Source organism: Sander lucioperca, chromosome 24 (genome assembly GCF_008315115.2).
Source record: "Sander lucioperca isolate FBNREF2018 chromosome 24, SLUC_FBN_1.2, whole genome shotgun sequence".
NCBI lineage: Eukaryota > Metazoa > Chordata > Actinopteri > Perciformes > Percidae > Sander > Sander lucioperca.
In genome coordinates, this window is record NC_050196.1 from 3,784,234 (window position 1) to 3,806,808 (window position 22,575).

At 41.3% G+C, this 22,575-nt stretch overlaps 2 protein-coding genes across 5 annotated transcripts in view; both read left to right on the forward strand.

Annotated features, from left to right (window-relative positions):
- Nucleotides 1-22,575, forward strand: part of LOC116057804 (gastrula zinc finger protein XlCGF17.1-like) — a 211,240-nt gene that overhangs the window by 115,665 nt on the left and 73,000 nt on the right. The window contains exon 2 of one of the 4 annotated variants that reach the window (XM_035998339.1): nt 4,309-4,380. The exons of 2 other annotated variants lie outside the window; for them this stretch is intronic. In XM_035998339.1, the coding sequence (XP_035854232.1) occupies nt 4,341-4,380 (40 nt within the window). In that variant the 5' untranslated portion in view covers nt 4,309-4,340. Of the gene's footprint in view, nt 1-4,053; nt 4,381-22,575 lie in introns of those variants that run through there. One more of the 4 variants, XM_035998340.1, reaches the window with a different exon arrangement.
- On the forward strand, nt 8,881-15,549 carry LOC116051802 (zinc finger protein 79-like). Its single transcript, XM_035998653.1, has 4 exons — nt 8,881-10,204; nt 13,250-13,406; nt 14,720-14,915; nt 15,544-15,549. The coding sequence occupies exons 1-4, from the start codon at nt 8,881-8,883 to the stop codon at nt 15,547-15,549; spliced, it is 1,683 nt and encodes a 560-aa protein (XP_035854546.1).

Sequence of the window (22,575 nt, forward strand, 5' to 3'; positions counted from 1 at the left end):
GAGAAAACTGCTAACCAGACGTATGTTGAGTTTGTGCGTGACACGAGCGTTTTGTTTGACAACTGGTGCCAAGTGTGTAACGTTAAAACCACAGCGGAGATCAGAGAGCTCACTCTGCTCGAGGAATTCAAAAAGTGTCCGCCGGAACGAATTGTCGTCTATTTGAACGAACAAAAAAGAATCATTGGTAACAAAAGCAGCTGTGCTGGCTGATTAATTAATTTGGACTCATAAAAGCGTTTTTTCTATGCCGGCACCTCGTGTTTCACATGTAATGTCTGAGCGCAGAAATCGGTCGCCGAGGATGATGCGTAAAAGCACCTCACCAGCTGCGGGTGAGGGCCGCGGGTGTTTTTATTGCCATGAGCCAGGCCATTTGATCGCTGTCTGTCCGGCTATTAGAAAAAAAAGGACCTCACAAAAGTGCTTTTACCTGAAGAGGCATACGTGGAGGTTGACCCTCGTTTCAAGCCGTTCGTTTCTCACGGGTTTGTTTCAGTAACCGGCGAGGAATCGGATAAAGTGCCGGTAACTATTCTTCGAGATACAGCCGCCTATCGTTCATTCACGCTGGCTAGTGTTCTGCCACTCTCGAATTTGCTAGTGTGGGGAATTAAAATGAGTGAACTTAACGCCCCACTTCACATGATCCACTTACAGTCAGCGCTTGTGTCGGGACAGGTGAAAGTTGCCGTGCTCCCACAGTTCTAAGTGAGTGACACAGACTATGTTGTTCAAACTCCAGATCGGAAAAGAAAATCTAGAGTATGCCATATTAACATGTTGAAACGTTACTTTTCCAGAGTGAGCGATTCCCAGCCGTCTCCTGCTGCGTCCGTGATGTCCGTGTCTGCTGCTCCTACTCAGTATAATCTTGCTGATGATGGGTTGGCAGAGAAAAGTGGTTTGATGCCGGGCCGCTCGTTTGAGAAATTCAGAAGTACTGAGTAACTTGGAAGGTTTTTTGTTCCATCTGTCTGACTCAGCCCATGCGGATATTATAGATTTGATTGAGGATAACCTGTTGCTTTTCTTTGACCATCCTAGTCAAACGTCTGTCCTGTACCATGACATTGACGTGGAGGGCCACAAACCCATTAAGCAACATGCATATAGAGTAAATCCGACAAAAAGGGCTATGATGCAGCAGGAGGTGAGTAATCTGGTTGAGCATGGATTAGCTGTTCCCAGTACTGGTGCGTGGAGCTCTCCCAGTGTTTTGGTGTTATCTGGGTTTATCTCGGGTCTAGCTCGCAGCCTGTCCAAGTGTTTACAGATCACGACCCATTGGTATTCCTCGTACATATGCGCAATTCTAACCAGCGGCTTATGCGCTGGCCTCTCCTTCTGCAGGACTTTAACCTGCAGTTTTACCACAAGTACCGTTTCTTTTGAGTAGTAAGGGTGGACTGCCAGGTGTGTTAATCCTGTTTTCTCCTGTTTAATTAGTTAGGGAGGTAAGTCTTTTGTCATTCTTTTTTTTTCTCATTTTGTTTGTTAGGTTAATTTCTTATCTCCTAGACAGAATCATTTGTTTGTTGGTTATTTTGGTGGCAGGCCACCCTGAAGCCTTGTATCATTTACCTATAGCTATATGTTAACTATATATTTTCTATTTAATGTAAAATAAATCAGTTTTCTGACATTTAAACAAATAATTGTTTGTGGCTACTTGGGAGACTGAGAAGATGGGGCCTTTTCATGTTGTGTCCTAGGCACCCCTAGACTGGGGCGTAACACACGGCAATGCCGGTGAAGTGGTTGCAAGTGTATACACATTTATTTTTTTTAAAACATCACGCAGACAGCGTTCGCTGTAATATACTATAATGGCGAGCCTAAAGCGGTCTTGGTGCAGTTAATGTTACACTTCCGCTTAGACAGACGGGCACAGCAGGGTACCTGTTAGGCATAGTACTAACCTTTGGAAATATGTATACTGTGCAGTAGTGGAAGAAGTATTCAGATCCTTTACCTTAGTAAAAGTACTAATACCACACTGTAAGAATACTCTGTTACAAGGAAAAGTCCTGCATTGGAAATGTTAGTTAAGTAAAAGTATGTATCGTCAGGCAAATGTACTTAAAGTATTAAAAGTAAAAGTTCGCAATGCAGAAAAAACTCACATTTCAGTTACTGCAAACAAAAAAAGGGTCAAAAGCATTAAAAAAAGCTTCAAAAGCAAAAACTAATTAGTTCAAAAACTAATTCTAATTCTAATTATTTAATGGGCCAGTCATTTTAGCTGTACCTATAGGCCTATATATTGTTGGGTAGTTTATTTTATAATAAAACATTGTATTCTATAAACTACATGTTTTTTGTGTGCAAAAGTCTTAAATTGTAAAGTTACTAGTAACTAAAGCTGTCAGATTAATGTAGTGGAGTAAAAAATACAAGTTCCCTCTTAAATGTAGTGGAGTAGAAGTGGCATGAAAAGAAAGTACCTCAAATTTGTACTTTAGTACAGTACTGGAGTAAATGTACTTTTAGCTACATTTCACCACTGATACTGTGTATAGATTGTACTATTTGCATTTGTCATTAAATTAACCAAAAGAAACCTCTTGTCTGGAGGGCATTCTAACAGACGGCCCCTTATGGCTGCACTTTTAACCATTTCTAAAGGAATTTGTATTTATTCCTAGATTAATTTCTATGGTGTGTTCTTTTTCAGTTTTAACTGACAAACTAGATAATACAAAAATGTTATGGCATTAAATCGCTAAATGTATTTGGAAAAATCTTGGTGTAGGCATGAACCTGAATTTCATCAGCCACATATTCTTGTATTTCATATCTGTCTTATTCTATTTTAGCTGTGCAACTGCTTTTTAACGTTTTATGTGAAGCCCTTGAATTGCCTTGTTGCTGAAATGTGCTTTACAAATAAAGTTGCCCACAACAGTGAATCTCATCCATACAGGGTAAAGGAGAATATATCACATTTTAAACGTCTCCCACCTCTCCGCTGGTCAGTTGACAGTTTCCTCTCGGAGTTCATGTTGAAGTGCCTATCCTCAACTTCTCCCCGACCTGTATTTGGGAAAATACGGAACTCACAACAAGGTGAAGAAATAACGCACATTAGCAGGAGCTAGCTGCGGCTAAAGGCTGATTTATGCTTCTGCGTCGAATCGACAGCGTAGCCCCGCAGACCCCTCTGCGTCGCCGCGAAGCCCTCCGCCGTAGCTCGACGTGCACCTCCAAAAAATTTTAACTTTGCGTCGAGGCGACGCAGACCGCAAGGTCTGTGATTGGTCAACTCGTCCTGTGTTTTGATAGTCGGTGTTTCAAGCAGTCTACTGTGGGGAGTAGCAACATGCTAGTTCACTGACATAAGCTTTGCAAATAAAGTCACAGACATATTTTGGTTACAATGACGGGGTTATCCGTTTGTAAAGTGTCTATATGTCAGTAACGTTTTGAAATTAGCACTTCGCCAGCAAGCAGTACTTTGTAGGCAGTTGTGCTATAGTTTGCTTGCTAACTTACTGTAACATAAACTGGCTGGCAGACACCTCGCAAATAACCTTCGTCAATGTCCATATAAACGACACTACTAACAGTTTGCTTTTAATTTCTTAAATATCACAGTTTTGTTTGAAATAAACACATAGTTTACCATTTTACATGTGAAAATATGTCGGCTCCATACACTAAAGTATTGTTTTTTTAAATGGAGTCTGGTGGGTTTAGCGGTAGCAACCTCAGAGATGTCACTTAGAATAACAATCTTAGCCTGTCAGTGGCGAAAAAATAACTTTTAGTGGACCAAATTGACGATGCACATTGTCCCTAAAGGGTCACTTTGCAGCTCAGTCTGTTTCGGCCAGTCATGCAATACTGGACCAATTTCAAAGATTGTTGTTTCTATCAGACAGAAAGTAGGGTCCAGGTTAAAAAGTAAACCGAAATTACACTTTAAAGGTCAGTGGGTAAAACCGACTTGTAAAACGCTTTTTTTATTCTGAAAAGCAGAGGAGTATAGCGGAAGTTGTGTTTGTGTTTCCGGGTCCCGGAAGATGTTATTATGACCTCCGTCCCATTGTTCCATTTTACCGCGTTATGAGGACGGCGGAGTAAAACGCGCCAGTGTTTAGTTTCCTAAAGAAAGAAACATCAGAAACTACTGGCTGTGGTTTTAAAAAAAATGTGGATGGTTTTCTTTCTCCGACTAGAAACGCCTTTACTGCTACTGTTGCAGGAAGACCGTGCGCTAAACTAACGTTAGCCACAGCTCGCTCCTGCTAACGTGTTTTTAATCCTTCACCTTGTTGGAAGTTCCGTATTTTTCCTCAAACGCAGGTCGGGGAGAAGTTGAGGAGGGGCACTTCAACATGAACTCGGAGAGGAAACTGTCAGCGGACCAGCGGAGAGGTGGGAGACATGTAAAATGTTACATATATTCGTCTTTACCCTGTATGGATGAGATTCGTTGTTGTATGAACTGGCTCGGATTAAACCCTTAACGTTACAAGGGCAAGGCCGTTTTAATTGTAAACTACTTTTCAGCAACAAGGGAATTCAAAGTGCTTTACATAAAACGTTAAAGACCAGTTATACAGATAAAATAGAATAAGACATACTATATGTGAAATACAAGTTAGTGTAAGAAATGAACAAGGATCAAAACACTTATTCCACTATTGCACAGTGTACATATTTCAAAGGTTTAGTACATGCCTAACAGGTATACAGTGAAACAAAATATACTCAAGAGATTAAATCCTATTTCTGTTGACCTACAACTAGTTATAATAGATGCGTAATACAAAGAAATAACTAATAAGGGACTGTTCGTTATTTAATTAAGGGGCCACCGGAGGAGTTTTGTGGCCTCTAACCTAAAACGACGTGACCCTCCCCTCGTCCGTAATAATTTTCCTATGACCCTCCAAAATGATTTGAAAAAGACGCATGACCCTCCCCTTGCATGCAAGTTTGCACTTAACAAAGAAGTTCAGATACCATTTAATTTTTACAACCATGACATACACGAGTTAACCTCTGCATTCTCATCTTACACATCCCACTCCTCTGTTATGGTGTGGTGGCCATTTCAGTAGATTTACTTACTAACATTGTTGTGGAAACACAATAAGCATGGAAACTAAATGCACACTTCATGCATTACTGCATTACTTCAAATACTAAGTTACTCCTCTAGTAAACTAGTATTCATATGAAATAGAACAATAAAACATTGAGACCATTCAGCAAAGGACGCTGGGATATAACCAATTCAACACTGGTTGCTATGGACTTGTCACTATCGTCATTGTATATTTTAGCACATAGGTAAAGCTGCCGAAGCTGAACATTATATTCCAAAACACATATGTTTATTTTTAAAGCAGATATTAAGTTACATTGTAACAATTTAACAATTCGCTCTCATGAAATCCACGGCTGTTTTGGAACGCAATAGACAGATGCTTAAATTCAACTAAAATGTAACAGTGAACAATCAGTGTTGGACCTACAGTCTGTTGAGATGTCTCTCCAAACGCAGAAACCAAGCACAACCATACCATAAAACGTTAAGACACGTTGAGAAAAAAGATCTGTATTTTGCCGTAATCCAATGACACGGGAAAAAAGTAATCCACAGCGATCAGTAGATCCACAAAAAGGTAAATGATACGGTGTATCCAGCAAGGCCGATACGAGCGTCACATTCACCAGCCAGCTCCAAACAGGTGAACGAGGCCTCTCCACTTTGCTGTTTAAACAAAGTGGAATAAAAGTCCAAATCTACACAAAACCCGCAATCAGTTAGTAATCTGACATCACATTTATATACATGGCATTTAGGAAACCTTTATTGCAAGGTTGGCACGTCAAGATGTCCAGACTAGTGCAACAGTAACTTCTGTTTTTTGTGTCCTGCTGCTCCCATCGTCAGCCAGGTAATATTTTTTTTGCTAAAACAGTATATGAAATCAGATGTATTACCTATCACTGTTTAGTTGTTTTGTGTTATTTAAGATATTTATAAAATATCTGGTCATGCCAGATGTAATTATTCCACTAATTTTTTAAACAATGCAATTACCTGTTTGAGCCACCAGGGAGCAGTGCTCCTCCTGCCCCCCCAGCAAACTCCACTTATGGGGTCAGACCATCTGCTAGGGGGCCGAGACTGAGAGCTACATGGATAAATATGCACCAAGCAAGCCACTTTGAAATTTTGCTCTTTTCAGCATAAAATAAAAAGACATGACCCTCCCCTATTTTCCTCCGGTGGTCCATTCCATAAATACCGAACGGTCCCTAAAAAAAAAAGCTATATTTCTAAAATCTCTGTTCAAAAGTGGATTTGCGTGTATGTAAAAATGCAACAATAACATATCACGCTAAGTCAGCTGAAGATGTGTAGTATTTCTGAGCCACAGAATTTCTTCTTTCAATGAAGGCTAATGACAAAATTAGCTAACGTCTAAATTGTTTACTCTATACATCCACCCAAATATTAGCAATCTGCAGGCATGCTAAGTCATCACCTTTCGCCCAAACCAAAATGGGTCACCTACGTGATTTGTGCAGATCCGATGGGAAATAATCCAAAAATATTTTTACATCTCTTGTGTGTGTTTTGTGCCAATGCACACAGACATGCCACGGAGACATGCACTGGAAAGTTCACGGCTCCGTCTGAGACCTTTTATTATAATGTTACATCCATGTCCAAGACTCCCTGGCAACATTGTTTGTGGTAACGTTAACTAATGTCACAGTATCCACTGCAGTTATCCCCTAGTCAAGGGTGCAACGTTTGTCAAAAGGGAGGTAGGGGGAGTTAGAATAGAATATATGTTATTGTCCACCAGGACAAGTTCTGTTCAACTTCACGCAGTGAGCGGGATTATCTTTTGTCCTGCAAGTAAAGAATATTTGAAATTTATTTTCACCATATTACCCTTTTTAATTCAATAGCTGTTAATTTTGTTGATCTGCAGCACTCTGGATCAATTGACTGAGATAACAAATGATGTCTAATGGATGTTGGTTATGTTTAAGTGATGTTGTCGACTTAAGCTGCAGGTCAACTTGCCTTTGCTGTCTCACAGAACGGTCTAATAACACGAGAATGAAATGCTTTCCTTCAGAATGAGATTTTCATCCTTTTGACGCCTGTTGTGTACTTTTCAAAGAATGAGTGCTTAATGTCCTTGTTTGACAAAATTATATTAAATTTATAGATCGGGGGGGGTATATACGGTACTACACACTACACTTAATATTACATTTAAATAATATATAATTAATAAATAACCAGCTTTTTTAAAATGTGCAATGTTGAGCTCCTTAAACTATTTTAAAAAAAGTGCTATAACAGTTTTACTCGCATTGCTCCCATTTCCTCCGTGACACACTCTCCAAAACAAACAGCTGTGAGATAACAGAGCTCAGCTCATAGCTTCACTCACTCCAGCAGATAGTATGCGTGAAATAAAAACAGGACACGTAATTTCACTGTGTGTAGTGTTAACTACGCTAACTAACCGTGTATTGTGAACCGCGTGTAGTGATTAAAAAAAACCAAACAGCTGTGTCTCAACAGCCGGGACATTGAGAATCCACGCGCGAGAGGTGATGGATATTTCCAGTCACTTCGTCATGTATTCACTTCGTTGAAACAAGGGAAGAAAGCCTCACTGATGTGACGAATAGGACAGAGAAACATATATATATATATATATATATATATATATATATATATATATATATATATATATATATATATATATATATTTTTTTTTTTTTTTGAAGACTCAGTTAAGGCGGCATGCGCTTGTTGTTAAGGCGGGCCGCCTAAACTGCAAAGTGCTGCGGGAAACCCTGATAACTGCTATTACTGTTGTAGCTAATTTGTACAATAATGCAATTGTGTTATGAATACAAAACGTTATGAAGTCTAATGTTTTCTATTTGGAAATATTGATCAATAAATTGTCAGTGATGTTGAATATACAGTAGTAGTGTAAGGGTCCACCCCTACGGTTCGGCATGCATGTAAACCGTAGATTAATTGCAAATTCAACCAGCTTGTTCAGTGAATCTGGGCAATGCCGATAAAGCGCTTGCATGCGTTGGCTACTACCAAACTGTACCAAAACACGGATTTTGACTACAATTTAATGCGATATGAGACGTTTTCACAGGTTATGAAACTGTCTAAATTTAATACTGAAAGAAATGTTCTACTTGGGCGCCCCATGTAAATTGAGACCCGCCGAGGTAGATAAAATCCGAATTTCTTTTTCTCTCTCCAAACAACGGTGTATTTTTTTACAGCGCACACAGACCAGCTGTCTCCAGCCCAGCCCCTCGTGAAGTTGCGTGCCGCATGCATGACAGCGTCAACTTTGCACTTGCTCAGAGAGGCTATCGTTACGTTAGTAGTAGCATGCTGCTGTGCAATGGGATTAACTGTACTAATTAAACCGTGGAAACAACGCGTCTACGCCTCTGTGAAAGTTCCCTGAACGTCATTTATCAGGGTCTGGTTGTTACCCCTCTCCGCGGCAGTCTCCTCTGCTCCATGTCTTTATAATGGAGCTAGCTAACCGGAGCTGACTGAAGCTAACCGTTAATCCGCTAATCGGCCTGGTCACCAGGAGAGTCTGGTACAGCCTGACTCTGCAAACGGAGATGCCATTAACGCTAGCTTCGCAGCGGAGCGTTCAGATCCAGTCAAATCAGCGCCAGCCGCATGTGTATTTCACAGCTGTGGATGACAGGGAGCCTGGCTGCTGATAATCAAACGGTTTAGTGGTCAGGATTTTGCTTTGGCACTGGTTAAAACCTCTTTGGGGGATGCAAACACTTTCTCTATAGAGGAAAACCCCTGCATAGTGTTACACCTCTATTTGCATGAAGTCACAGTTTTTCTCAACATGTGTTTCTGTGTTTTTTGCAGACGTACTGCAGCTGTTGGTGGTTAAAGAAGAGGTTCCGTCTGAGCAGCAGGAGTGGAGCTCCAGTCTGGACCAGGAGGACACAAAGCCCCCATACATTAAAGAGGAACAGGAGGAAATCAACATCGGTCAGGAGGGAGAACAGCTTCAAGGGCTAGAGGAGGCTGATATCAGCAAGTTCCCATTCACTTTTGTCCCTGTGAAGAGTGAAGATGATGAACAGAAACCTCAGTTCTCACAGCTTAATCAAAGACAAACTGAACAGATGAAAACAGAAGCTGATGGAGAGGACTGTGGAGGACCAGAACCAGCCATGAACTCAGATACACATTTACAAACAGAAGACTATGACAAGACTGGAGACTCTTCTGAACCTGAGACTGATGACAGTGAGGATTGGGTCGAGACCAGAGAACCTCAGTCAGGTTTAAATTCTCAGAAAAATGAAGTCTGCGTTAGTGTTTCAAAATGTAGTACTGGTGAAAAACCATTTAGCTGCTCTGAGTGTGGGAAAAGATTTGGCACCAATGGAATTCTGCAGAGACACAAGCGATCTCATACAGGAGAGAAACCATTTAGCTGCTCAGTCTGTAAGAAATCCTTTACAGAGAGTGGAAGTTTACAAAGACACATGAGAATCCACACAGGAGAGAAACCATTTAGCTGCTCGGTCTGTAAGAAAGCTTTTACAGCAAATGGACATTTACAGAGACACATGATAACGCACACAGGAGAGAAACCAGTTAGCTGTTCTGTGTGTGAGAAATCTTTTACAGCAAATGGACATTTACAGGCACACTTGAGAATCCACACAAGAGAGAAACCATTTAGCTGCTCAGTCTGTAAAAAGGCTTTTTCAGAGAAAGGACATGTAACGAAACACATGAGAATCCACACAGGAGAGAAACCATATAGCTGCTCCGTCTGTAAGAAAGCTTTTACAGAGACTGGACATTTAAAGGCACATGTGAGAATTCACACAGGAGAGAAACCATTTAGCTGCTCAATCTGTAAGAAAGCTTTTACAGAGAAAGGACATTTACAAAGACACATGAGAATCCACACAGGAGAGAAACCATTTAGCTGCTCAGTCTGTAGGAAAGCTTTTACAGTGAGTGGAAATTTACAGAATCACATGAGAATCCACACAGGAGAGAAACCATTTAGCTGCTCAGTCTGTAGGAAAGCTTTTACAGAGAGTGGACATTTGCAGAAACACAAGAGAATCCACAAAGGAGAGAAACTGTGTAGCCGTGTGGACTGGAGCTGCAATCTGGAAGGTAAAAGTTATTGTTTCGTATATCAAATTGCATCATATTCAATGACACTTAAATGTATTTAAAACCGACATTTTTCATTGATCACGATGTAGCAGAACTTCAAAAACAAAACCAACATTGCGTACCAGTGCACTGCCCATTCAAAATGTGCCTGGTTGCAACGGGCCATTGGCTTGGACTATGATGTTGCTCTTTGTAGCTTTCTCCAGAACCATTGTACCTCAAAATAACTTACGGCCCTGAGACACCAAGAAGACGGCCAAGAACTAGTGGCGTTGAAGGCCGAATGTGGCATCACGTTTGTCTACTACTGGCCAACTACCACGTACGTTCGTTGCCTGCGCGAGAGGAAACACCACTCCTTGCCAGCAGGCAGCAGTTATCTATTTATCATTCAAAAAGGGAAACCGGATACAAACGTTGCTATGATACCCACAACTAAACAGCGTTTGCCTGAATCAGCAGAGGCAGCACAGAGCCTATAGCCTTTTACGGTCTCTCTGCTTTAGTCCCTGCTGGGTCAACAGCAGACATGGGGAAATGGCTAACCAGACTCTCCATCTCCTGAGCTGTCATCCGTTCTCTCAGCAAAGTGGTGTCCCCGCGGTAGGAGAGGAGGGACTATCACACCCCTGCGGCCGCTGGCGGGTTAGCTAACTTCAGTTTGGTAATTCCACCCAACACGCCTTCATGCTGCACTAAAACATTAGGTTGTTACATTTTACTAATTTAGAGGTCGGCCGGCTGGGTAGTAAGCAAGCTTGTTTGCTCGGAGGCTCAGTTGTCTAGAAACAACCACAGTGTAGAGAGTGAGAGAGATCTAACGTTAGTCTTTATATTTTCAAGGTATAGGACATTAGATTATTTATGTTAGTTTAGTTTGCAATGTGTAGGTACAAGTAGTTATGTATGTCATGTACGTTTGCCCTCTTGAGGCCCTGACACACCAAACAGACGGCCAAGAATTAATGGCGACAAAGGCCACACCTATCCACGCGTTGCCTTTGTCTTGACCAAAAAGTTGCACTTGAACACACCGCAACTATTACAGTCGGCCAGCTACCACATACGTCCTTTGCCTGCGTCAGAGGAAATAACTCTCAATGCCAGCAGGTGGCGCTTATCTATTTGTTATTAAAAAAAGGGAAACTGGATACAAACTTTAAACAAGCTTTGATACCTACATGCCACGGTGTCACCAAAGTGCAAACCATGGCAGCATTTCGCCACAACACGAGCATTCCGCCTACAACACGAGAGCATTCCGCCTACAACACGACAGCATTCCGCCTACAACACGACAGCATTTTCGCCACGACACGACAGCATTAGTAAGACTGAAACGGAAAGGGTAGGTACATAGTGGACACTAATCCTCATCCTGATTGGTCTGTAATTTAAAATTGGGTCCGTGTACCATTTTGATTAGTTAGTATTTTCATTTGAACCAAGATACGAACAAACAGAAATAGCATGTTTTTTCGATTTTCATTTAAATTCAAAGACGAATAAATAAAAAAGCAGCGCCATATTCCGTTTTTGGTTTCTGATCTTAAAATCGAGAAAACAACTATAAAAACGTTCTGATTTGTTTTAGTTTTTTCAAATTCCTTTTTTTCTTTTCTGTGTTTGAAAAATGACATTATGAGAGGCGGGTGAGGTGATGCGGAGGTAAACTATTTCAAAATAAAAGCCAAGCGTATAGAATGGCCATTCTGTAACATCCTCTCGTAATGTCATCCTTCAAACTGAGAAAAGATAAAAGGAATTTGCTAAAAACCCAAAACAGACCATTTTTTGAGTTTGGTTTTCTCAAACAAACTATCAAAACGTACAAGGACTCATTTGTAAATGACAGACCAATATGTACTATTCTCGCTTTGCCAGACCATCCACATACTCCACATAGCATTCCGGGATGGAAGAAAAACGTGCTCTGGTTTTTTTGTCATTTCTTTAAACCAATCACAATCGTCATGGGCAGCGCTAAGCTCTGCACGGACCCGCTGTAAAATAGTCGTGCGAGAGAAAACTCAGATTGGACAGAGTCTAGCTAGCTGCCTCAATTTACCCTCCAGAGATCTGGGAAGCAGTTAACCATAGTCCTCATAAATCCACTGGAGTTTAAAATTTCAACATAAAGAAAGCGGAAAGAAACAGAAAATACATGCATCCGGCGGAATTTCCAGCGGCACCGGAGCAGTCCCGGAAGTGGAACGTCAAGGATATAGACTAAATATGTACCTACCCTTTCCGTTTCAGTCTTACTAATGCTGTCATGTTGTGGCGAAATGCTGTCGCATTGTGGAGGAATACTGTCGCGTTGTGGCAGAAAGCTGTTGTGTCGTGGAGGAATACTGTCGCGTTGTGCCAGAATGCTGTTGCGTTGTGTGATTTGCTGTCGTGTTGTGGGAAGAGTCCCATTGGAAGTCAGAAAAGTCATAAGCAAATCCCCTACCATCACCCAATATCGCTCTGTATTCACATCTGGAGCATCACCAAAGTCCAGCCCCAGCGCCAAACCACTCTGCACTAAAGCAATCTCCGGACACTGTTGGATCTACGCCAACATTAAAAGTGGAGGTGCTCTAGACTTTGCATAACATGTATGAATTTTCAACATTGTATCATAAAAACATTATGTATGCATCCTTACAACTATCCAGTATTATAATAGTGTAAATATAGACATGATACATAGACAACCAAATACGACTTTTTGGCTCACTTGCCAAAGCCACTGATAGATGAACATATCCACGGGCTAACCATAATTTTGAACGGACAAACTAATAAAAGGTGTTTCTGTGCCGCGCGTTTGCATCCTTTTCATCACAAGATCATACATCACTAACATGGAGAATAACGAGACAGGGAAGAGAGCATGCAACACTCGTCATCTGCCTTTCTGTGCATAATTGGTGGACTTTGTCCATTTGTCTGTCGCCATTTTCTGTAAAACTAACCAATAGACACTCAGGAAATCACTAAGGACTTACCTACCAACTTGGCAATGATGTTGTGTCCATTCCCCTGGCAACCTAGACGCTGGCAAGATGTCAACAAACGAGTACACAGTGGACGAAGCGCCGGAATTCCGATGGCAAAGCAGCGACGACGATGATGATGCTTCTGAGCCAGAGGGGTTTAATTCCTCCGACGAAGATGAATATTGTAACAACAGTGATCCATTTGAAGACAGGTAAGTGCAGGGTTCTCAAGTTTTATCACGCTAAGATGAAACGTGCGTTGGGGGAGGAGCCATCCCAATATTTGTCGCAGTGGCCCATTTTTGAAAGTACACCTATAAGTGGCTGCTCCACTTAAATCGTTCCTCTTACTTGTCCTGTCCACTGACTCTTGTCCCACTCACTGTCTCCTGTATGCTCTCTTCCACTGTCTCCTGTGTGCTCTCTTCCACTGTCTCCTGTGTGCTCGCTTCCACTGTCCCTCCTACTGGCTCCTCCTCTGATCTGGCAACCTCTTTAGGGGGCTTACCCTTTGGTGCCCAGAACGAAAAACTAGTCTTTTGCTTCTTCCATGACATCTTTGAAACAGACAAATGCAGTGATTAATGTAGGCCTATGTTTTGACAGGATATTAAACATTATTGAAATATTATCCAGAGCACTCTGCTTTAATACATGAAGTCTTAATGTAACTAGAAAGACTATTAATACAGTATCATTTGAAATAAAATGAAGAACTACATCTTCAGTCCTTACTATACCCTCCAACAATTCCCTACGTTTCAGATAACGTAGGCCTGCCAAACTGAGCCAAAGCTTGCGGTTGCCAAGCAGATAATAATTTAGCCACAAATTGGCTATATTACCAAAAAACAGCGAGTAACTGTGTGTAAATGTGAACATATTGGCCAAGTTGTGCTTCTGTACAGAATGCATACAGTTATTTGTGTATAAATAAGTCATGAACTCTGACAAAATTGACTATTAGTAAATACTAAGTTATTTTGTTTTGTAAAAATTATTAAAGTTATTAAATTATGGATATGTTTTGGCCACTGTTTTATTATACTGTTCTGTGCAGATGAGACTATAGTTCATAGAATTGTATTTTTTGTTTGTTTTATTTTTCTAAAGAGAGGATTCCCAGCTGCCAGGGCCCAGTACAGCATCTCTCCAGCAGCCACCACCTCCTTGTCTGCTTGCCACCAGGTCCAGATGATAATTGGCACAAGAGCCTCCACCACAGTCGTCACCGCCACCAGCAAAGATGCCCACACAAGTTCCATCCCCACAACTACCAGCACATCACACACTCATGCGCCAGTGGATGGAGGCAGAATCACCTCTTTTCTTTGCTTCTACCACCAGAGATCATGCCACGGGACAGTTACAGGACAATATCTTTGAATCTTCATCTTAGCGACCCCGATGAGGATATCCAGAACGATAGAAAAAAGGGCACGGACAGCCATGACAAACTTTTCAGAACAAAACCACCGATGGACACAATAAAAAACGCATGCAAGTTGTTCTATCATCTCCACAGGCACCTGGCTGTTTATGAAAGAAAGGATGCCTTCAAAGCCAAAACTGGAATGGTCCAGTACATGAAAGAAAAATCCGCCAAGCAAGGATTCAAGCTATTTGTATTAGCCGATTCCAGGAACGGCACACAGCTGACTTTTCCCATCTACACAGGCAAAAGTGACATCCCAACTGGACATGGCCTGTCCTACGATGTGGTACTGTCCCTTGTTCAACCAGGTTATCTTGGCACAGGCTACCACATTTATATGGACATTTTTTATTCCAGCCCCAAGGTCTTCAGGGCTCTCAATGATTTAAAATGTGCTGCTGGTGGGACTTACAGAGAGAACCGCAAAGAATGCCCAAAGACGGATCTGAACGCTCTCACCATAAAATGGGCCTCATTTATAAAAAAAATATATATAAAATATCTTTTAGAATCTATGTGCGTAGATTCTATTCTGAAAGATTTTGTGTGCCAAAAAGTCAGAATTTTCATACGCAAAAACAAAATTCTGATTTATAACACCTTGTGGTGCACACCGGTACGCACTCTTCTCGTTATAAATACGGACGTGCGTTACCTTATGCGGTCGTGCACGAGCCTGACGCTTCTCCCAACGTCGTCCCATATTTGTCTTAATAAGGTCCGTGTTAATCAATCAATGAATATAGCAGCCTTGTAAAGAAGCCCTTGATGACCAATCATGAAACAAAAAATGGGGAATAAACACGATTCAGTGATTGTGAGATCGATGTGCTCCTAACAGAGGTAGAACATCGAAACAAAATCCTGTTTGGAAGCCTTAACCCTTGTGTGGTGTTCATATTTTTGTTACACAGCCTTAATACTTAACAGATTTAGCTCAGTTACCAATGATATCTACATCATTTATGGTTCATATTTGCCATTTACCCCTGTGAGATCACATTTACGATCATATGATCATTTTTGTTTTTTTGTGAGAAAACAAGGAAGGTGAAAGTGCTTGAAATGTAACTTTGTGTGGGAATAGCACGTGCAGAAAGACAATATTCCCACACACAGACACCAACAATCAGACACGCCCACATACAGATGCACAGACACACACACACACACACACAGAAACACACACAGCAGGCCCAGTTAGGAGGACACAGTTAAGTTGCATAGCACCTACAATTATTACACTCGGGTCCAATAGACCCGAACACCTCATATGTAATAGTTATGTGTTGGGAGGGGTTTTACCGTGTGCAGTCATTGAAAATAAGTTATTTTTTATGTTCTTCACAGAAAATAAGCCAAGACCAATGAGTTTGAGTTTGAAGAAATAATAAATAGCATAATATGTCTTTTGTTATTAAAATTTGGAGTGTGCTCACATCAATAGATTCTCACTCCCATCTCGTAAAATACGGACGTTTGGTCAGGTGCCTTTGTCGTTCTTATTGACGCTAAGAGTCTCCTTTAGCATTCGCTGCACGGTGTGGGAGGATCCCCTGCCTCTCCCCGTTGCTGGCAGCCCCTCGCCGGGCGCCGCGACCGGCTCTGGGTCGGCTTGGGAAGAACGGGATTGTTGGGTTCAGGAAAACAAAAACTGGGTTGGGTTCGGAAAACGGGGATACCATCGGAGTTCACTAAAACGCAGTCTACAAAACTTTGGGAGCATTACGCACGATCTCACGCATGGTCAAAAGGTTGCGGAAAACTGGGCAATTTTTACGCATTGGAAATTCTTTATAAATCCCGACTTTTGCGAGGAATGTTGCGACGGCAAATTTCACCCTACTTCACGCAACTTTTTCTTGCGGAACAGGTTTTATAAATGAGGCCCCTGGAAACTGCAGGTCATCTTCCGGTGCCTGTCACTGATGTCCATGCAGCAGACCCCAGCTCAAAAGCCACCACAGTACGCAGGAAGTGTAAACACTGTTACCGGCAATTTCCACTGGATGCGGAACATCTCCGGAACGTCTCCAGAACGTCATTAGGTTTCCATTAAAGTCAATGTGTGTATTTCCACTGATGGCAGAACGTCTGTGTCCCTACTCCGTCCCAGTTCCGTCAGTCCGCAGCCCTCCTGAGCAGATACGCAGAGCTTCTATTTTTGACAAAATATTTAAACAAATAAAACATTCGGTTACCTTTCAAAATAAAATACACCGTGCTCACGGCAGGTCATATTTCCCTGCACTACACCTTGAAAACGCAGCACAAAGTTGTTTCCCCTCTACTCCTCTGGATGGAAACAAACTGTTGTTGGTTTTGTGGTTCTGTTTATAGAAACTACATCCTGTTATATCGCGCGAACATACGTCAATTCGCGAGATCTTGTAGTCGGCTGGCCGCAGCCGTTACGCAACAAATCCGGACCTGGTGGGTATTGACGGACGGCGGAGCACGCAGCCGTTCCGCAGCGGAGCCGGTCCGCAGACGTTCTGCATCTTGTGGAAATCCACGGTTACAGCCAAGGCCAGCGAAAGGACACACCGTGGAAGTGCAGGGACTGTGATGTTGCCCTCTGCCTGCAGCTGGACAGAAACTGCTTTGAAGCATGGCACAGCTGAATACATGAAGCAAAAAACCATGCACATTATTTAAATCTTGTAAATATTCATCTCAGTCCCTCTATGGTGAAAGTAGAGCGACGGGCAAGGGGCGGACTGGCCGTTGGGAATATCGGGAGTTTGCCCCGGTGGGCCGCTGGACGATTGGGCAAAACAAACCACAGCCAACAGTATTAAAATACCGTCCATTTGAAAGTCAATTGGTATGCGCCTTGATGGAATGGCCCATAGTAACTCGCCTAGAAGATGGTGGGGCGAGGCCGTTTTGGTAATGACTTTTAGTATGATTTTTTTGTTGTTTAAGGTTGTATTTTATTTTCTTTATAATTCAAAACTCGTAGTTTTCGCGCATATTTACGGCAGGAAAAGGCATAAAACACTAATCTTTTATCATTTATTTCACCTGTGTTTTTACAGGCAAGTCATTATGAACATTTCTTATTTACAATGGCTTGACAAATCTGCAGTATAATGCTTTGATTTTTCTTTCCTGCGTTAAATATGTAACATTTCTCCCTTTTTTTTTTTTTTTTTTTTTAAATCAAATTTTGGTGAATATCTGCGGATGGTTATATTATGTAAAATCTGTGTCTTTGATGATCGCATTTTTTTTGTTTGTTTTATGTAAACAAATAATTGCTTTCTCTGTGGCTGAATAAACTGTAAAACCACAGGGTGGTCCACTTATTTTAACCAAAACCCTACTTTCCCAACACCTAACCAAGCCTCTACATTGAGTTGTCACATCTACCCAAATTGTTTTGCCTTTGTGTGCTGTACTGCATTATTCCAGCAAATGGCTGCAGACCGACCACAGCAGGGAGTTCACTCATTTGACCTCTCACACCCCGGCCAGGCCCCCACGAGCAGCGTGCGAAAAAATGTTTCCCCACTATGGCCACGCCAAGACCCGCCCTTCAATAGCTACTATTGGCCAGGCGTCCATGCTTACGCAAGGTAACGTAACCTGATTTGTACAGGTCCTATTCCCTGACCAATCAGCTATCCTAACCTTACCCACTCGAGGTCAATGCCTAACCCCAACCAATCGAGCTGCTATTGAAGGGCGGGTCTTGGCGTGGCCATAGTGGGAATTTTATTTTTGCGAGGAATGTTTAGCCTTGAAGCCAATTTTGTCCAGTGGCCACTTGCAATGGTGGTATTGCAATGAAAAATTCCCCTGGGACTCAAAGAATTTTCCCTCACCGTTGTAAAAGACGCCTGTAAAACTGCTGCCAGGACACCTCAAACTGCAAATAAGGTCAATTATGACACTTTATATTTTGAAGTTTTAATCCATTGACTTTTTATATTGCTATTTTAACTTGTATCGATATGTTTTCAAACGAGATATGAGATTAGACAATACCGTTCATATTGATATAGTTTAATGTTGCGTTGCATGACCACTTTCTTCTGTAAAGCTGTGCCTGTTTGCATCTTTCCTCTTACTCCCAGCGCTGCCCTGCCCCCACCCACTCGCACACACTTGCTGCGCTGCCCTGCCCCCACTCGCTCACACACACGCTCTCCTGCTACAGTGCCCGATCCACACTGCTTGACATTTGTCTACAGTTTTAACCGTTATTAACAAAGCTGTATATTTTGTTAAGCATGAGAGGAAAACCTGTACATGTACTACTGTTACCATTGGTAACTTTCTGTTGTGGTGGCCGCCACGGTGCAAAACACGAAGAACACACAAAAGAAAATAGTAAGAAAAAATAAAGTAATTAAAAACATGTACAGAATAATAATGTACAAAATATATATTGTTAAAATATATGAATACATATACAGAAAGAAATGAACAAATAAATAACATGTAAGAAAAAATATTAAATTCATTTTTGTAATCTTTTTATTGAAGATGTATTCAGTATACCAGAGGTACAGTACTGAATGGTCATTATAGAAACATTAAATGAACATGTGTACATATTAACAGCAGCCAGCACCAATATACTGTAAAAAGTATTAAATTCCTATAATTAATCAATATTTTGTTATCACAGATCTTATTCTTCTTCCTCGTCTTCGTCCTTCCCATACATGAAAAAAACCCGCCAAACTTTGCACATAGGTCCTGGCCTATGCTAAACTTCCGCAACAAATTTTGCAGAATTTGTTTCTCTTTTGATTATTTTTCTAGTAAGTAATTAACAATTACATCAGAGGATGTACAAATAAATGTAAAGGATGTAAAAATGACCAAACAGTATCTCTCAGAAATCTCTCAATTTCGTTTTCTGATTTTGTAACTTTGTAATTCTGTATCTTATTTGTCCATCAGTGAAGTTCCGCCTCCATCTAGTGGATAGATGGATAGTCATCATGGCAACATTAATTGGTCATGTGACAAGGGCTGGGATGATTGGCAGGGTGGGGGGTGGGGGGAAATCGCACCAGGCAGGGCCAATCGTATTTCAGGCTGGGGGAGGCAGTGCCTCCCTTCTAGCCCCGCCCCTGATAATTATAAATCATATTTCTATATATGTATATCTGTGTCTCAACTGGCAGTGGCCACCGTCGCATTGAATGCTTGCTCTTGGGGGGAATTGTTGGGTCTTTGTAAATCATAGAGTGAATGATAGAGTTCAAGTGGACATGACTAACACAGCAGTGTCTGAAAAGGAACCCCCGCCAAGCGCTAAAATGCATGTAGATTTCCTGTCTGGCGATTAAATCAGGGAAGGCTATCTGCCATACTGGCAGATAAAAGCTAATACCAAAATAGTCACGTGTTGCAGCCAGAGACTCACTCACGCCGACTGTATAGGGCTGTATAACTCGCAGTTTCTTTATTTACGCACTGTATCTGCGCTGACACAGCACTGTGGCGATAGGTCTGGCAATGCGAGACTACGGCACTTTACAACCATGCAACTAAGCAGTAGCATGTTGCTTAAGGGCTATCCACACCAAGAATAATAACTAAAACAGGTACTAGAAACATAAGGTCTTAAAAAAAGAAGTCCACACCACAACTGCACACCCGCTGGCCTGCTCATATCTACTTCTGTCTGAAGATCTGGGCCCAGCGGTAGACAATAACCTTATATTTAGGTGTACAAAATGTACCGGAATTCACACATTTGTAAATTTGATATTACTACAAACATTCCTGTAATCCTACGTCGAAAACATCTGCTATATTAGTTTATTATGTAAGTATGTTATCAGCGTGCTTGGCGCCGCTATTAACAGAATGTTATCATTCATCAGTGTGGATGCTCACATCGTTGTCGTTTTAGTTATCATTCTTGATCTTGAAGTTGTTCTTCTACTACTTGCGCTTAACAAAATTCCCACCTTAGTCAAAGGCAAAGCCTGGGGGTGGAAGCTGTGCAACACAGCCAGAAACATTAATACTCCATGACATTTTTTTTTTTATGAACAACGGATCCTGAAAAAAAAAATCTGTGGGTTGCGCTGGCCGGACTTTGGCGATGCTCCCAGAGAATACAGAACTACGTTGGGTGATGACAAGAATTTGCTAGTGACCTTTTCAACCTGCCCTCTATTTTCCAATGTTTTTGTGTCCAAGTGACTGATGGAAACAACAATCTTTGACATTGGTCCCGTATTAAGCGAGATCGCTGCAGTCGGCACTCAGTAAAAACAAGCTACAATGTAAGTTATTGGCCAATTGCGCACCTTTAATTTATGTCTACGAAAGTGCTCGTTTTGCCCCTGATCTGCTCGGATTATGGTGTCCGACAACATTATGAAAAGGATTTCTAAGGAGGAGCTAAGGAGTAAGATCCTTTTTTTAAAACATAAAAACATCCACAAAATTCATAATGCCCAATATGACCACACTCCATGTATATAAACAGTAATTTTATTATAATATATAACAATAAAAAGCTGTTATGGTTCCTCTTTTTACTTTTCCAACAATCACAACTCTAGTTTTGGTTGATATAAGAACATAGTTTTCTGATTTACATGTGAAAATATGTTGGCTCATTTCATGCTAAAAGTATTTTTTTTATTTTATTTTTTTTTTATTTTGGGTTTAGCGATCTCTGAGCTGTTTCTGCTTAAACAATATTATTTGTTGGGCGTTTTAAGCCTTCATTTCTGACAGGACAGCTTAGACTTGAAAGGGGAGAGAGAAGGGGAATGACATGCAGCAAAGGGCCGCAGGTCAGAGTTGAACCGTTTATGAGCGCATGCTTTACCAGGTGAGCTGCCCAGGCGCCCAAACAAAGAGGATTTAACCCTTTAAAAAAGGTTTATCTCTGTAGGGATATTTTTTCCATAATGTTGTCATACAGTTAGAATAACAATATGAGCCTGTCACACAAAACTGCACTTTTAGTGGACAAAATTGAAGAGGCACATTTGCCTCATAGATAAATTATGACCAAAGTTTGCATTAGGGGTGACTGGTTGCATGTTGGTTTTGTCTTTTTTGTTACATTGTGATCAACATAAATCTTTCCCCAAAGACATTTAAAAGTGATGCAATGCTATAAAAGTAATGTTGGGAAATAGGCCTCAGCTGGATCTACCAACGTTGTTGGTGTCAACCTATTAAAATGACTATAAAAAGTAATTAATAATTATCAAAATAATGAGAAATTACCATAAGACAATGTGATTTAATGTAAATGAAGTCACCTCTTGTGGGCACCATTTTAAAAGATCAAGAAAGGTTAGTCAATTAAAGGTGCAGTAGGTAAGACTTATAAAACTAACTTTCTGTCATATTTGCTGAAACTGACCCTATGTTCGAGTAGAACTACATGAAGCAGGTCATTTATAAAAAAAAATCCAGCTCCTCTGGCACCACCTACAGCCTGTAGTGTGATTTGCAAAAATCCACAGCTCCCTGTTCAGATGCACCAATCGGGGCCAGGGGGGTGTCAATCACTGCTCATGCACACACATTCATTCTCCCTTGTGGGGGGAGGGGCTTAGGAGACCATTTTGGGCTTTACTTGAAAGGGGGGGAGGGACTGAGAAGTTGTTGATGTTCAAATTTTTTGTCCTGGATCTTCACAATCCTACCTACGGCACCTTTAAGTGACTTAAGTCTTATAAAATATACTTAACTATCAATTCGGAATTAATAATTTATTTGGTCAGAGACCCGGTACTAATACAGCACCGGTGCCTACACAACCAGTATCTACTGAGCCGAATAGCAACGCGGATTTCAGTGCCACTTAAATGTCTGCGCTGCTCTCTGATCTTTCGAAACAGACAGAGGCAACAGAAACATTGCTGCATGCTAGTTAACACTATTGGCAGCAAGTAACGTTAGCGTACCGTTAGCTAGCAGCTGGATTAAACACGGTTAAAATGCTGACA

Bases quoted from the DNA above. Each gene is read 5' to 3' on its own strand.
- LOC116051802 (XM_035998653.1), top strand. From the start codon at position 8,881: ATGAAGTCACAGTTTTTCTCAACATGTGTTTCTGTGTTTTTTGCAGAC. The intron at 10,205-13,249 runs GTAAAAGTTATT...CTGGCAACCTAG, and splicing joins CTGGAGCTGCAATCTGGAAG to ACGCTGGCAAGATGTCAACA. The intron at 13,407-14,719 runs GTAAGTGCAGGG...TCATCTCCACAG, and splicing joins AGTGATCCATTTGAAGACAG to GCACCTGGCTGTTTATGAAA.